The sequence below is a fragment of the Podarcis melisellensis genome (genome assembly GCF_964234715.1).
Source record: "Podarcis melisellensis genome assembly, chromosome: 3".
NCBI lineage: Eukaryota > Metazoa > Chordata > Lepidosauria > Squamata > Lacertidae > Podarcis > Podarcis melisellensis.
Window position 1 is genome coordinate 32,144,031 of NC_138530.1, and position 17,226 is coordinate 32,161,256.

Sequence of the window (17,226 nt, forward strand, 5' to 3'; positions counted from 1 at the left end):
AAAACATCTCTGGATTAAAAAAAAATATTACTATACTATACTATACATTGTTCCGTGTGAGTAAATCCAACTGAAGACAAAAGGACTAAATAAACATGCATAGGATAAGGCTTCATATTCCACTGAACAGAAAAAAATGGAAATAAATACCACCATATCAACATACAGCAATATATGTATGTTGTCATATGCTACCATTTTTTATAAAAAAAACAAAGCAAATAAATACTATTTACTTTACTATGGACTGCAATCTAGAGCAACTTCACATTTTAAGTAAATAAAGAAATCCATCTGCTTAAGTCAGATGGAAACTGCTCTGATTTTGGATTAGTGGAGCAGTATGCTCAAAGTAAAAATTATTGTGCAAAATCAACGAAATGGGAGATCTAATGTGCTTTGAATGGAATTGCTACCTAGGTTACATAAAAATGCAGCCTATTATTTATTTTATATATAATGACCCACCTAAGTGGTACTCAGGATATCACTCAAGAAATCACTCAAGATATCCCTCAAGTAATTAAGGAACAAAAGAAGAAAAGGCACACTAGCCTGGGAACTTCCTCTCTGCCCAGAACATTGGAGGCTATACACCACACCCCCTCAACAGTATTTATAGGAACTCAAACACTGAGATCCTGCTCTGTTCCAGTAACAAGAAGCCGAAAGCACCAGCCTGAAGATGACGAGTGAGACCTCGTCGAAACGTCGCCTAGACACCCCAACTTTTACACGGGAAGACACCCGAGGACACCAAAACCTGCATATATATATATATATATATATATATATATATATATATATATATAGGCTGCATATATATATATAATCTTATATGCTTCCCAACTAAAAATATAACAACAGACAGGCTTAGGCACAAATGTCCAAGCTAGAGCATTCCCAGAAGATGGCAGTCCAGCCTTGGCTTGAAGACTTGAAGTGAAGGACAGCCTGGATCACGGATAGGGAACCTCAGGCCTGGGGGCCAAATGGAGTTCTCTGGTCCTCTCTACTTTACTCCATCTTCCATGTGACAGCCCTTCAGATATCTAAAGGGCTGCCACATGGAAGATGGAGCACGCTTGTTTTGTCCTGCTCTGGAGGGTAGGACCCAATTTAGTACCATATATGTATACATCTGTTATCATGGCCTAAAAGCAGAGCTCATCACTGTCCACAGTGAGTTTAACCTAGTCTCTTAAGGGATATTTTCGCAGTAGCTAATGTGCAAGCCTCTACCCCCACAAATTAATACAGAAAACATTTCTAAGGCCTTTCTTCCCAAGGCAAGCAAACCCTTCAGAATGCTCTACTAGCTGAACCACTCACTATGTAATAGTGACCCCTGTGGCCAAGACCTCTGCCAAAACCCTCTAGGGAACAGAAAATGCCCTGGCTATTTAAAGTTTGTTTAAAAAGGGAAATGAAATACAAACTACAGAGCAAAGTGGCTGTAAAATTTTGATATAGCTTTTCCAAGTTTTAATTGTGGAGCACTATTATTCTGCTATTGAATGTCCAAATAAAATGGCTTAGAGCGCCCTAAATAAACTCAGTATTATTTATCTAGGTTATTAGTTCTCAGGCTAAAAAATGCTGGAAGCTAAAAGGGTATTCACAGCGACACTGTCTCTTTCACATCCATTTCCAAGCAAGTGGCACTAGCCACTCCAAGAGAAAGAATATCATACTGAATAGACCATTTCTGTACAGCTCTACAACAGTTCTTATATTTTCTACTTGGCTGGGCAGGGGGGGGTTGGGCCATGACTGACTCCATTTACAAAAGTTTAGGATGCTGAAGAGGCCAGAAACCATCTTGGCAGAGAGACCTGCTCCATGATTTGCAGACCTTTTTCCACCGGGTCTGGGAGGGGAGGGCCCTGACTGACTCCAGCTACAAAAGTTGAGGTTGCTGAACAGACTCTTGGGTTGGGGCATTGTAGGGGTTTTGCTGCTCTTACTGATATTATTTTTTTGTATCTATTTTATCATTTATATGGAAATTGTTCAATTTGGTTGTGTATTTTTTATGTTCTATTTATTGTTTACCTTTGGCTATGTTGTAATTATGTATTTTTTCATGTTGCAAGCCACCTTGAGTATGGTTTGAAGTATGGAGAGGTGGCATATAAATAAAATTATGTATGTATGTATGTATGTATGTATGTATATTCTTATAAAACATTCTAAATTACACACCTTTCTTATGCCTGAAAATGTCTCAAAATAAATCTACACATTCAATTATCTAATTACAGTCCCTGTTAAAATGAGCATAAGCTACTTAGAGACCATCATGTTAGTAAGACTAGGCTAATAAGGTAACCTATATATGAAAGGGAGGAAAGGAGTGATGAAAATATCCCACTGCATAATGTCAGGTGGGGGTTGAAATTCAGACCTGATTAAGTAGATCACAAATCCAAACTACTAGGAACGTTAATACCTGTAATCTCTTGTGGGCTATACAGAATCTATTTTAAAATCTTCAGGAAAGATGGGGGGGGGGTGTCAGATAATTCAAGTATGTTTATCCCACATGTATTTTCCAACACATTATCTTTCAAATTACTTTGTCCAGAAATAAACAGTTTGTGAGCAATTTTAAGGGAAACCCATGCAGATATTCATGGAAAAGTGAAAACCCAGAAACAGAGAGAGAGCAGGGGTAGACAAATGGTAGATCTAGATCTACTGTTAGATCTTTGGGTAATTGGAAGCAGATTGGCAACCATTTTTGACTCCTGGTTGTTTAAACAATAGCAGTAATAGCATGCTACCTTTCTTAATCATACTGCTGAAATGAAGAAAATTAGGGGTCAACGAAAGTGAAGTTGGTTCCATTATGCGACTCATAACTCTTTAATTCCAGGTGTCTATCGTTTGACCCAGGTTAGTAAGCCCCTCACAAAGAGACACTGATTATCCAGCTGGTCATTCCATTTCTGCATGGTTTTCTGCAAGGTAACCAATCAAATTCACCCTCTGAAGCAGGTTAGCAACACTCAGAATCCAAGAAAAATTGAGCATTAAGAATAGATCATATTTTCCATTCAGTGAACTAAATATAATAATTAAAAATCAAATCCAAGGAATGAAAATAAAGGATTAAAAAATATTGCCTTCCCTCCATTTATTTATTTTCTTATGTCAAGAATTACAGCATTAAAGCAAATTTTATCATTATTTTGCTGGTGAGCATTAAATACTATATAAGGAGCATATCAGCTACTTATAAAATTAGAATCACTTGCCAGTTAATCCCATTGCCACTCTTTAAGCAATGTTATTTATTATCTAGTTACCTCTTTGTTTTCCAACTAGCTAACAAACCTCTTGTAAGTGACTGCTTGTGACCTTTTCTGAGGTGGAAATAATTCAAAAGTAAGAGCCCTTGCCATTATGCAAATGTAATTATAAATCTCTATTGCTGATTAAATTTCAGCATTGCACGCAACAGAAGTAATACATGTAAAACACGTGCACGCTAGGAATTCTAATTATTATAAAGGGCTAGTAGTAGGCAGACTTCCGAAATGTGTGTGTTTACATACACTGTGAGAACATTCATTGCAGCTGGTGAGCAAAGAATGAGGTGTTTTCTTAATTCACTTTATGGACTGATGTCTCTCAGAGAGTGGTTTCAGCCATTATGCTAAACAGGAAGAAAGAGGAAGTTAAAATATTTCATTTTTCTTTTTCCTCTGTATCTCTTCTCTCTCTCTCTCTCTCTCTCTCTCTCTCTCTCTCTCTCTCTCACACACACACACACACACACACACACACCCCTCCATTGAGGAGATGCGGTCCGGGGTGGTGGGATGTGTGCCAAATGGTTACAGATAATCTCTTCCCATGCTTCAGAGAAGGTCTCAGAAGGGGATTGTTTAAAAGTTTATTTCCTCCTTTTCACTGTCCAGATTTCTCTCCCCGTGCACATGCACACACATATACACCCACGAATGTACTGAGGTTCAAGGCGACGGAATGTACTGAGGTTCTGTGTGACGGAAGAACCGTCCTTCTCAAGCAGCCAGTCTTTAGCACTTTGTAACACAATGGAGGAAGGATATGGAGGGGAAAAAATGGTTCCTTCCCCACTTCCTCCAGATTCCATTCGGTAAGCCCTGTACAAGATTCCCATCCCATGTTGGCTGGAGCCTAAACAGGAGCAAACCTGTTAAGGCCTGGGGATACACAGCAACCTTGGGTGGTGGTGGGGTACAGCCTCACTTGCTCTCAGCTTAATACCATCCTTAGGCTCTTTAAAATTGCTCTCTGGTACTCATGAGTCATGACCTTGCCCTAAGTTATGAATTTTCTAAAAACCTGAATGTTACAATCCAAGCAATACAAGTAGATAATTAGATGGCTGGTTCTGAGCAAAGATTTTTGGTTGATCAATTTATATGGGGTCCATAAAAATCCTGTTACCGATGCAGATAGGGCAATCCTGATCTCAGTAAAGCCAAATACTTCTTAACTTCTATATATCAGTTCAATTTGCCCTTTCAAGATTGATTTTTTTAAAAACCAGCTGTCCTGGCAGGTAGGTCAGGACCATGATGCAAGGAGGGGAATATAACCTTTTGCCCTCATGTAGTCCCAATCAGAATCACTCCTCCACCCCTGGCAATACCATATCTCATCTCACCGTGTCATGGTCCCAATCTCAGGCCTTCTTTTAAACTGTCTTTTAGGTTTGCTTGGTTTTTAAATCAGTGACACAAGACATAAAAGATGTCCTGTCTACTTTGTTCCTCTTCTGAGGTATATTTCCACCACAATGTACTCTGCTTCCTTAAAATTTTGCAGCTTGGATTTTAGCCAGTTTTGCTATTTGAAAGCAGCTGAACTATACAGGCGATAATATCACTACTTCCTGCTGCTCAAGAAACTGTTAAGATTTCTGAAATGTTTTTGTTAGCTTTTAAACTATATAAACACAACTGCACCTGAATCAATAGCAGCTCTCGACAAACCCTTTTGAAAGACATCAGGAAAAGCCTAGCATCAATTAGCCGAGCTATGTGTTGCTCAACTAGGCATATACCTCATAAAAATGCGACTCCTGATGAGCAAATCATAATTTACATGATTAGGAAAGGTCCAATTTTCTTTTAAAAGTGACAAGGTATCAACATTTAGGTTTGGCATCACTGGTAATTTAGCTGTAATCCCAGGAAGTACGACAGACGTTTTTGATCTGTCTGCTCAAACAGATAATTTTCCACCTGCTGTTTCACAGTCTCTTTGTGCAAATGCACTAAATGGTAATAAACTATTTCTGATGTCACCTGAAGTACTGAAAAAAGGAAAGAATCAGAACACCCACTACACACGTTCCTCCCTCTTAGGTAAAGGAAAAAGTGTAATCTTTGAAAAATCACTGACTGAGAAGCAGCAAACTGTACTGGACTATATGTTGAAGCAGATACCCAAAATTTGAGGAATATCAACAGTCAACATGCATAGCTTGAAAAGTATGCATCTTGTTATCCTCCTTCCTTTTCTTGAAAAGAAGGTATATATGTATTTGAACATATAGGTCTAAATTGTTCATAGTGTTCTCAAGATTACAACTAAACAAACTGAGGGCCTATGAGGAATTGCAGGGTGGGAAAATAATTAACTGGGAAATTACCCCCCCCCCACACACACTTTCATATAGTAGATGACCCTTCTGAGCTTAGTCTGCTTACCTAGTCTAAACCTCCATAACAAAGTACTATAGTCCTGTTCACAGTTTAGGCAAGTAGGAAATTGCTGATGTTATAACTCTAGGAGAAAGCAAGCTTTGAGATCATACAACTCAGCCTATATGTATCCACATTATCCATTGCTATTTCAGCCCAATTTCTTCCTCTGAAGTCACTGAAGCTCAGGACATTATGGGGCAGTGGCATGCTGACCCTCTGCTTTCATTCTGTCTGGAATGGACTATGTAAGTAGTGGCCAGCTGCATATTCTTGTTTTCTATTAGTATTCACAAAATGGGAACCCAAAGGACTTGAGAAAGCCCTCAGTATTAAAATGGGTTGCTGAGTTCTGGAGCTAAACGATCAGCTTTCTGCTCACACAAGTTCTGAACTCTAACAGTATTGTACATTATTATTATTGTATTATTATACAAATAGGATTTTATTATCATAGAAAACCACAAATATAAATAAACTGGAAATTTGCTTTTAACATATGTCAGATGCAGCAGATGTAATATTCCAAATGAATACCATTTATTAAGAACACAAACAAAAATCATTCTTAGGTTAAAAGCAGCTGTACTATTCTGCTTCAGACTAATTCTGTCTTTGCTCTTTAGGTTTCCTTTGGCCTCAACATAATCACATTTCATCAGAAATTCCAAGCTTAATTTCCTTACATTGCCTTGGGAAATTTCTGAAGATGACTAATAAATGCTAAAAATAAATCACTAGATTTATTTATGATGTAGGGGTATGGAAAAGAGCCCCAGTTCTGTCACTTGGCCATCTTTAACAGGCACAGGCTTGCCCAATAATAAATGGAAAGTATTTCTGGGGAGTTTTTAATCTTTGACCAAAGAAGAGTACTTTGTGCTTTTGTCATAAGCAACTGATGCCTAGCATAATGGACTTGTGGCTCTCACAGATTAGCAAACAGTTCTTAGCAATCTACTGTGGACAACTATTAGATAAATGTAGCAAAGTACTGAAATGATGAAACAGGGGCTCTGAGGCAGAGTTAACTATTTGCAATTTTACAGTAAGAAAACCCTGCTATTTCCCAGTAACAGCTATAGCTGGAACTCAACTGCTGCTTCACTGCCATGCCATCTGCTTTATTGCTCGACTGATCTAGGGTTTTCTATGGCTCTACTGTGGCCAACTTGTATAAAAGAAATAATAGTGTTCAAGTGGCATTCCGTAAAACACTGTTGATGGACCATCAGTTTCATTTTTATTACATTTATATCCAATCTTTTTTCTGTCATGGAACCCAAGGTAGCACAAATATGCCACCCAGGTGCAAGTGGAATAAAATTTTGATGGCATGGTAGAAAGAAAAAAGGTAGGGGAGGCCCTCCCAAATATGTGCTTCTTTAGTGTGACTGAAGCTATTATCTGGCATGTTTATTTTTATCATATAACAATGTTACTATATAGGAGACGATAATCAAATGAATCAGAAAAAAGGGTCAATCAAGGTTAACTGAAAACTAATCAAGGTTAATTGAAATAAAAAATAAGAACATCAAATGTTTGACTGTTTTATATTTTCATTCAAAGTGCACAGCGGTAGCTCTATTGAACTATGTTCTCCAGCCTCTGGCTCTCTTAATTTTTTATGAGATGTTTTGGGTGAGTCATTTGTTTTAAGTATTGTGCATTATTTTTTTCTTTTCTTTTCCTATTGTTTCATTTCTGTGAACCATTACTTCCCAAGAAGTATTTAAAAAGTCACTCTCTTATGCTGGGATAACAACTAAATTAATTTAAATATTTCAATTAATCCAGGAGTTACAGGAGGCATGTTAAGCCTATTCACACACTTTTAAAAACAAGAGCTCCGTGATCCATCCCCCTTTAAAACAGAATTAGCTAAGGCAGAGTGGAAACAAAGAATAAGACCCCCTGATAACAGAAAGGACTGGAGTCCACAATCAGCCCCCAGGCCTGAGGTTCCCTGCCCCTACCTGAAGTTCTCGAAACACATGCTTAGGTTTTTGTCACCTCTATTAAGTACTGGAAAATAGTCATCTTGTCAAATGCTTCCTCTAGACAGGGAAAAGTTCCCAGGCTTTCCTCTAGAACAGAGCACTGGCACATACAATTTCCCCCCTTTTCTTTCTACTGTTACAGCTGCAAGTAAAATAAAAGGGAAATGGGTCACATTTCAATGACTGGTCAAGTTAACGACTTTTGCAGTTTTTAATTTTTGAAAGAAAACTATGCCTTACAAGCATGGTTTGTGTAAACTGCAATCCAAGTGATAAAATATGTCATTTCGGATATAATGAGGAGATTTATGAAACAGGCAAGCCAGTCTCGTTGGCAAAAGCTGCAAGCAATACTAGGAAAGACATGGGAATCTGTTATGAAAGGAGTATGAGCAAGACAAGAAGCATGCCTGCAAACATCTAATTTAACTAACAGCTAATCTAACTCTGGTGTGCTTAACCATTTGAAGATGGAAAATATTACAGAATGTTATGCACTGCAGTCAAACGATGGCTCAAGATGGAAAGGCCCAAATAATTTAGTCATAGCTACTGCAGTAACGCTGACACACTGAAGGACAGTCCTTTCTACTCTGCATCCACTCTTTTCAGTTCCACTCCTTTCCATGTCAAGCCACTGCCCATTTCTCAGAGACTTCATTGCTCATAATGCTTGCCATTTCTTGCTATGTTTAATTTCCTTGCCACGTTCCTAAAATCCTTCACCACCTCATCCATGCAATCACACCATTGACACATATCACACCAGTAATCTCCACCAACTTTCACTTGCCCTGTTATTCTCTTCATACTTTCTCCCACGTGTCTCTAACTGCACATTCTGCTCCTTAGGAACATCCTCCTCCTTTTCCTGAAAGTTCTAGAATCACAGAACTGCAGAGTTGAAAGTGACCACATGAGTCATCTAGTCCAACCCCTGCAATGTAGGAATCTTTCTGTCCAATGTGGGGCTCAAACCCATGACCCTGAGATTAAGAGTCCTGTGCTCTACCAACAGAGCTATTCAGAGTCCCATGTGCTACCTCCCTTTTTTCATTTTTAATCTTACTGCCCTGGAAGCTTTTGACTTTTCTTCCTGCCATCTTATGTATTTCTATTAAGTCTCAGGATCACTAGAGTTTCATCTGCTCTGAAATATCTGCTGTTGCTCTTCCCATTTAACCAACTTTGATTTCAATGCTCCTTCAGCCTAACCTATCTCTACTATTCTCCCAAGTTATTTAGGTTGTAAACCTACCTTGAATTGAACCACACAACCAACCACTAATGGTTAGTATTGCCCCTCCAAACAAAACCAAAACCAAAATAACTTTGGTTCACGCCATGAATCAAAATATAACATAATATGCAATACAATAAATATGGCAATCTTCAATAAACATTCAAGGAAATTTCACAGTTAAGTAATCATCCAGCTTCCTTAGACAACCAATCTGCTACTGTAGTTCCTGTTGAAGTGTTGGATCTCAAGAAATCAATATTCCATTACAGTACTTTTCTTTTTGAGACAGTTTTGTAAGAAAATATATGAACACACATAGATAATATAACTGACGTATCGTAGGAAAGAAACAGAGTCAGTTTGTCAACTAGAAATATGTTTGGAATTCACACAACATTAACTGAGGATGCTACAATGTCCTGTGTATGTAACCTGAATGACATAAGGAAGGCACAGAACATGAAGGCCTTTAACTGCAGTTAACTCAAGCTATGTTTGGAAGGTATGCAGAAGACAACTCTCTATTTAGCAGGAAAACCCTCAACGAAATGGGATAGCAAGATGGAAGTTACAGGCAAGAAAGCAATGATGCAATTTTAGGGCAACACAGTCTAGGAGAGTCTCAATAAAAGTCATAAAGCAAGCATCAAGTAGGTGAGAAGCACATACCACTACAGTCATAAAGTCACTGTTTATTATATTCAGACAGTGACATTCAGTAGCAATGAAGTACGGAGTAGAACAAGATAACAGCCTCAAAATTGTGCACGTTTAGCTTTTCAATCCTCTAACTGTTCTAACGCAAATATTTTCCTTGCAGACTACAAGCAACACAGTAAATCTAGTAACCACAACCACCTTCTTCAAAAATACTTCATTATAATTATAACAAATTTAGTTTCAGCAGTATGTCAAGTCAAATCTTAGTCCTTTCTGTGCTGGTTTTAATCTTCTATTTCAGTAGTTATATAAGCAAGAATTGAAAATTATTTACAAGTTACACAGCAGCACAGTCAACACATGGTGCATAGGCCCAAACTAAGATCATAAATACACTATAATATTATTGGAACACTGAAACCTCAAAACCAGTATGTTCAGAACTTCATAGCCAAGTCACAAATAGAATCCATTTGTTAAAAACACACCCACAATCTAATTCAGTGAGACCCACAAGCTCGCTATCTTCTATGAATCTATCAGCTGCATATTGTTCTGTGAACCACCCAGGGACCTCTGGGTATAGGGCGATAAGTAAGTAAGTAAGTAAGCAAGCAAGCAAGCAATCAATCAATCAATCAATCAATATACAACACAAAACTATGTTGTCTACTCAAAATTAAGTCCAGCTAAATTCTGAAGGACTTACTCCCTGGAAAGTATTGTAGAATTTATATCTTTATATCTTAGACCTGGGATGCTAGATGCCCCGCCAAAGCAGCAGTTTGTGCAAAGTTCACATGGAAGAGACAAAGTATGGTACACAAAACTTATCTGGTGGGAATGAGTTCAAACAGAGATTTCACACTGTGCTATCTGCATGGATCTTGTGGAGGAATTGATCGTGTCCTTATTCTTTTATAGAAATTGGTTTCAAAGATCTCAGACCTAAGCAAATACTGATAAATTATAGAAATATATCTGCCTGCCTTTAGTATTACAACCCTTATATGGATGATCTCTGCATTAAAAGAGACAAAACTAGCTTGTAAATTATCTGCACAAATAAGTTTATCCATTAATTTTCTGGACACAAACCAACCAGTATTTGATCTCTTTGATGACGTATACAAGAATCAAACTTCAAGTCTCATTCCAAATGCAAATCCTGATTCTGCAAAGCATCTATCCTAAAAACAAACCATACTTTTCATAGCAAATTTTATACAGCACACAAATGATATGCAAGTACTGTTATTCCATATGTTACTGGATAATATTAAATGCTGTTTCAGCCAAGCCTCCAAAGGACTGATTTAGTGAAATTCATACAGATGAAAAAAGTTTGAATACCACCAAAGCGTTTCCTCCAGTTTTATCAAAAAGTCAACTAATAACAAAAAGCAACAAAATCATCTAGCTAATTTCAGTGCTGTAATTCTTTTAAGAACAACTAAGTACTTTCCTCATTTTTTTCTGGAGCTGAAAAGTGAGTTGATTTAGATCAAAATAGTGAAGATCCGTATATTCCACTGATTATACTTACCGGTGGACATAATGCAGCTGATGTACAGAATCAATTGCTACTACCATTTCAGCCAAATAAAAGCGAGCCATTTCTTCAGGTAACCGGTCCTCAAACTTACTAAGCAAGGTAAGCAGATCACCACCCACATAATAATCCATTACCAGGTACTAGGAAAAAAGAAAACAGAAGGCACTTATAACAAATTTAGAAAGGCAAATATGCGAAAAGCACAACAGAACTAGGGCAGGAAATACCAGTGCTGCGACAGTAATTGTGCTTTTCCTATTGCAGAACTACTGCATTCTATTCTATAGTAGAAAGAGGGTATTTTAAGTTATGTAATGCTGGGGCAATCTTGAAACTGTATTGCTATGGCAGCAGTGTCTCTTATGGAACTGCAGCATTTTGTTCTCTTACCAATTGCAAGGGAACACACCAGCCACATACTTTAAACATATGATGTGTATGCACCTTTAGTGTTGCAGCTCGAGTCCTCTGAAATCAGTTACCAGTTGAAATTAGACAAGCCACCTAGTGGCTTGATCCTTAGGCAGCTACTTAAGAAGCTTCTGTTTAAGAAGTCTTATCCAGAAGTAGGACCTAGTCAATTTATGAAATATTAAGGGTATGATTCTAAAAATGGTTTTATTGCTTTTAGAGTCCTTAGGAACAGCTTAATTTTTTTCAGAGCATATATATTTTGTTTTGAGTTACTCTGATAGCTTCTGGCTTTGAAGCAGCTTATAAATCTGTAAAATAAATAAAGTTAAAAAATGAAGGAATTTTAAAGAGCACATTGAAGTAACACTCACTAAATAGTTTTCGTCCTGAAAGGCATAGTGCAATGTTGTAATCCATTGGTTATCTCCGTTCACTAACACATCCCTCTCTTCTCGAAAACAAGCTGTCTGGAGGGTAGAAAAATAATATTTTAGGTACTATTTTGAATAATGAAACAAATATGTTTAGACAGATGCTTAGAAACACTGTAGGATTACAAGGAAGTCATCTCTCCTGCAGCCAAGAGTAATGATCTGATTACTAAGAGGTTGTATTAATCTTTAGTACCAATGCAGATTCAATTTTTCTCCATCTAAAATGGGGGAGGGAGCCATGGCCCTCCAGATGTTGTTGTATTCCCATGAGCCCCAGCCAGTGTTGCAAAAGGTCAGGGATGATGGGGGTTGTAGTCCACCAACACCTGGAGGAACACACTTTCCCCAACCCTGAACTAAGCCATCACTTAACCACAGCAAAGTTGCGCTAACCAAAGGTAAGCAATTTGGGGTTGGCTATGAGTAATATCACAACTTTGTTTACTTCTCACCTGCTGACAGTTAAGGTGGCTTTCAATTATGATAAGGTGGGATCCCTGAATGATTACTATTAAAGTTACTGTATACAGACATGTACAAATATGAAACCAGCAGTATAATGAGAATGCTCAAGTTTTTTATACTCTTTGTACAACATTAAGATCCATGCTGAGTCAAAAGAAAAATCTAACTAGTCCAGTAACCTACTTTCCACAGGAGCCAACCAGATTCTTTCAAGGGAGCCCACAACCAAGCTGTGAGAAGGCAATTGCTCTCCCATAGCACGCCCTCTCTCAGCAACTAGTATTTAGTTGCACAAATACGGAGTTTCCATCAACAGCCAATGATAGACCCATGCTTCATGAAATATAACAGCTTTAACTCCCCAGAAATATATCCAACTTGTGGAAGTAAAGTTGCCTTTTTCAAACATCAACCCATCAACCAACAGCCCTCTACCATGGCATGCTGCCTTTGAAACTGGGGAAATTGTGATACTGCATGGGTGGCAGCTGCTCAAAGTTGTTTGTGTTTTTTAAAAAGCAAGTTAACAATTCAACAGAGCAAAAACAAATAAATTTTGAAAGCCCAATACTGTAGTACAATGTTTACTCAGCCGAGGGATGCAATCCTAAAGACTCCTCATAGGCATAAGGCACAGACGAACAGAATGTGACTTACTGCCAAGTAAACAGTCGTTGGATTGCACTGCAACTAGCTCTTCGGATCCTGACCTTTGGCATGCAATACCCAAAAGGCTAAACTTGCTCCATCCAGTTGTTTCAGGCTTCTATTTTTAACTAGAAGCAAAAGCAGTATTTTTTTTCTAAAATAATACTAACTACCATTCAGAGTTGTGGAATGAACTACAGTATACATGAGGGAATTGAGCTGCATTTTTGCATCCCACTGTTTATATTTGGATGGAGTCTAAATATCTAAACTGCCAATTTTCATTAGTTGTAGAATCTACCATGGTCTGGAAGGCATGCCATTCCACATGTTAAAACTTTGTGTATGTGTGTGTAGCTATAGAGTATGTGTTTTCTTCATGTGTGTTTTTATCCAAGCTCCCCGCAAGTAGGCATTTTAATCGTGGCATTTTATTATAAAAATATCATGCATATTATTACTTGCATCTAAAAAATATTAGCAGTGCTTTTTGAGTTACCGGCTTCATTGGCAGGTCACAGCAAACTAGTTAATGGTCTACTGTGAACCTGCAAATGGCTCCTAATTCACTCATCACCAAGTGTGTGGGAGAAACAAATGGCAACCCCTAGTTTAGCACTATGTCCAAACTGTGGATTGTGGTTATTTCAGTACAAACAAACTGCTGGGTGAAGCCATGGTTTGTACTTGGCCATTGCTGGCATGCTGCCCCAAGAATACTGCCCTTGAACTCTCAGGCTGAGAAACATTCCCCAACATTAAGCAAGGGGAGGATCCAAGCAGGAATAGTATCTACATCCACAGTTAAATATAGTTCACCATGATGTGGCAATGAGGCCACTAGGTCCTCATTATTATTTAAACTCGGAGGTATTTTAGATTTCAAAAATTTAACAATTGTGGTATGTAAAAAATAAAGCTAAATAGAGATAGTTTTCTAAGAGAATGTATCATAACAGAGTTGGTTTGAAAACAACCTTCCCCTTAAACTAAGGCTATTTATAGCCTATGAACTATTTTCTCTATGCAAGCTTCTCTTCCCACAAGTTCTGCTGGTTGGAATTCTTGACATCCATTGCATCTTGAGAGAAACTAACTATAGTTTCCCTCTCTCCTTCTGCTATCCAATGCCTGGACATTGTAATGGTAGAACACATGCTTTTACATCTGATGTTTACTTCCTGGCATTTCCAGTTAAAGAATAAGCTGGATGGGAAAAAGGTTCTGCCTGAGAAAGCTGTTACTAGCCAGAAAAGAAAATATTTGACTAGTCTGATGCAGTCTAAGACAACTGTATATGCACATATGTTGATATCATTTGGTTATGGAACAAGGGAGATACTGGAATTATAAGTGTGACACTCAGGTTTTAAATTCCTTTTTTACTTATAATATGCAAATAATAAATGCTATTCATAAAGTATAAGGAGTTTCCATCAACCATTACTAATATCTGTCACCTAAGGATCAAAATCCAAATAGACCACAAAATACTACTGGTACATTGATATAAATAAGGATCTGTACACAGGGGTGAACACTTGGGCACTATAGACATATCTCAATCCAGTAATATGACCAAAGTGAACAGACCTATATGCTTAATGCTTAGATCCAGTCACAGAAACTCTTGGGCACATACAGATTATGGCATATTGTTCCCAGCAAGGGACCTATGCCTGGAAGTTTGGTTCTGCAAACAGAACTAGATTATTTCTAAACACAGAACTGTGTCCAAATTGCCTAGTAGCTTTTAAGGTACTCTGTAAACACATTTTTGGGTTTCTCCGGTTGCAGAATCCATATCAAAACATCTTAGCAGACAAAAATCTGTATTTTAAAAGTTAGACGTCAAAACTTGAAGGAAATATCTTAAATCATTTTTGCAAGCAGGGTAATATTAAGGATACAAAGAAGAAGGAGTTTTGGAAATGGAAATGTTTTAGATTGGGCATTATTTCCCAAAATGTTCTGTGTTTATAAATAATCTAGTTCTGCATTTATTTCATGATATTTTATTTCAATAATGGAAGCCAAAACTAATAATCTTAACAGAAGCTTGAGTATACATTTCTTGAGAGTCTTACCTCAGCTCTTTTCAGCATCTCCCATTTATTTAATATTTTCATGGCAAATACCTTATCTGCGTTTTTCAATTTTACTACTGCAACCTGAAAAGATAAAATTTGTTTTTAATATATCTATATCTATATCTATATCTATAGTGTGTTCATAATATACCAATACATTTCCAGTGCAGTTCATTTTCACACAATCTTACTGCAAATAATGGTTGCATAACTTCAAATTTTACTGAAGAAATTTGGACCAACAGATGTTTAGATTTCACATATGCTGCAGTACCAAGTACTTAATGACATAACCACAACAGCTATCACTCTCGAGGCATCATACAAAGTGGAAGAGGGATTAGAACAACAGCAATTATGATACAGGATCCAACAATTACAAAAAAATAGCAGCAACAGATTTAAAATGCAAGAAAAGTAAAAACGTGTTTAAAAACTACAGAAACAGACGAATGATAACAGGAAATTTTAAAAGCAGCAGATTTTTGCCTGCCTGGGGAGTGTATTTCATAGATACAGAAGCATCACTGAGATAATTTACTACATTAAGAAGTGACCTCTTCCCACCTGCATAATGAAACAGGATATGTAATTCTATTGTCTCAGTTATCATCTCAATCTGCATAATAAAAAAGAAAGACCTTCAGTACGTTACCTGGGTAACCACTGCATCATGGCTCCTCCTTGTGCCATTGAGGTGACAGCAGAAGCCCAGGGGCCTGTGAGAGGAGTCCATGCTGTGGCTTGTTCCTATGCCAACACTGCTCCAGTTTCTAGAACAAGTCACAGCATGGACCACTCCCATATATAGCCAGAGGTTTCTGATGTGACCTTCATGGTGTGAGAAACCACCACACTTGAAGCAGTTCCCAGGCCATGAATGCAAGGCTAGTTCTAAACAAGTTTTCCCTAACCCACAAGACGGGACCCTGTGAACACCAAATTCCTGATTCTATAACACTTACTTTTATGTTATATCTGTTTTTATGATACTTTTTAAGGTTTGATGCTGCTTAAAGATTTTTAAGTTTGAAGTTGTTCAGAAAAGCTGTTAAATAAATAAATAAATAGAATTCTATTCAACTTGTAGAAAACATAAAACGAGAACTCAAAAGCCTAATCACAGCTTGTCACATAGCAGTAGGAGTACGCCACACCCAAAATGAAAATACTCAGTGATGAATGCATTTTAAATAGTCACATTCCATACTGCCATCACTCGGGAAGGAAACTCCCAATCAATTTAAAAAATATTAACAATTATTTTTGTTTCTACCTGTTTACACATCGGTACTCTGTGACAAAGATTTGTATCTGATTTTTCCCTTTGGGCTATCGACAAAAATAAAATAAGGCTGAACCTTGCCCTCTTGTCTATCTATCTATAAACTTCCATTCTTGGTGTGATCCAATGAATTTGTGGGACTAATGCTGCAGCAGATGACAGCTTGATGAAAGTCTCTTTCATGAGCCCAAGCAAAGTCTCAAGCTAATACACCAATGCTGAATTCTTATAAAAGTATAAAGCAGGAAACATGAAAACTTGGATGGAATAGTTATTAGTTCCCAGAATTGCTATGGTATAATAATTAAGTCTGACCTCTTCCACAATCCTACACTTGTAAAAATAAAATAGAACCCAGGAATATATAAAAATGAAGGGACAGATTTTTTTTTTTAATTTAAACTTTGTTTTGAATGTTTGTGCCTACCACTAGTAATAGTTAAATGTACTTCTCATATAGTATACCTGGTACAGATTTTATAAGACTACTTTTTCTTAAGTGTTTTACTGATCAGAACTAAAGTGTTCTCATCTAAAAATCTAAAAACTTCTCTAGAGGTCACCATAGCAATTTATTAGGGCACAGTTAAGGTGAAAGTAATCCTCAGAAGAAGATTATTTTCTTTTCATAGTTTATGTTATGGCACAGTTAAAAGTAATGTTGGTTGTACATGAATTTTCCCCGTTTACTGTTTTGTGTACATTTACAAAACATAGAGATGGACAC

At 37.4% G+C, this 17,226-nt stretch overlaps 1 protein-coding gene across 4 annotated transcripts in view; it reads right to left on the reverse strand.

Moving 5' to 3' along the window:
• Positions 1 to 17,226, reverse strand: part of CDC42BPA (CDC42 binding protein kinase alpha) — a 165,230-nt gene that overhangs the window by 95,134 nt on the left and 52,870 nt on the right. For all 4 annotated transcript variants that reach the window (XM_081903652.1, XM_081903651.1, XM_081903650.1 and 1 more), the window contains exons 3-5: positions 15,212 to 15,295; positions 11,949 to 12,044; positions 11,155 to 11,303 (exon numbers count right to left, since the gene is read on the reverse strand). In XM_081903652.1, the coding sequence (XP_081759778.1) occupies positions 11,155 to 11,303; positions 11,949 to 12,044; positions 15,212 to 15,295 (329 nt within the window). The remainder of the gene's footprint in view (positions 1 to 11,154; positions 11,304 to 11,948; positions 12,045 to 15,211; positions 15,296 to 17,226) is intronic.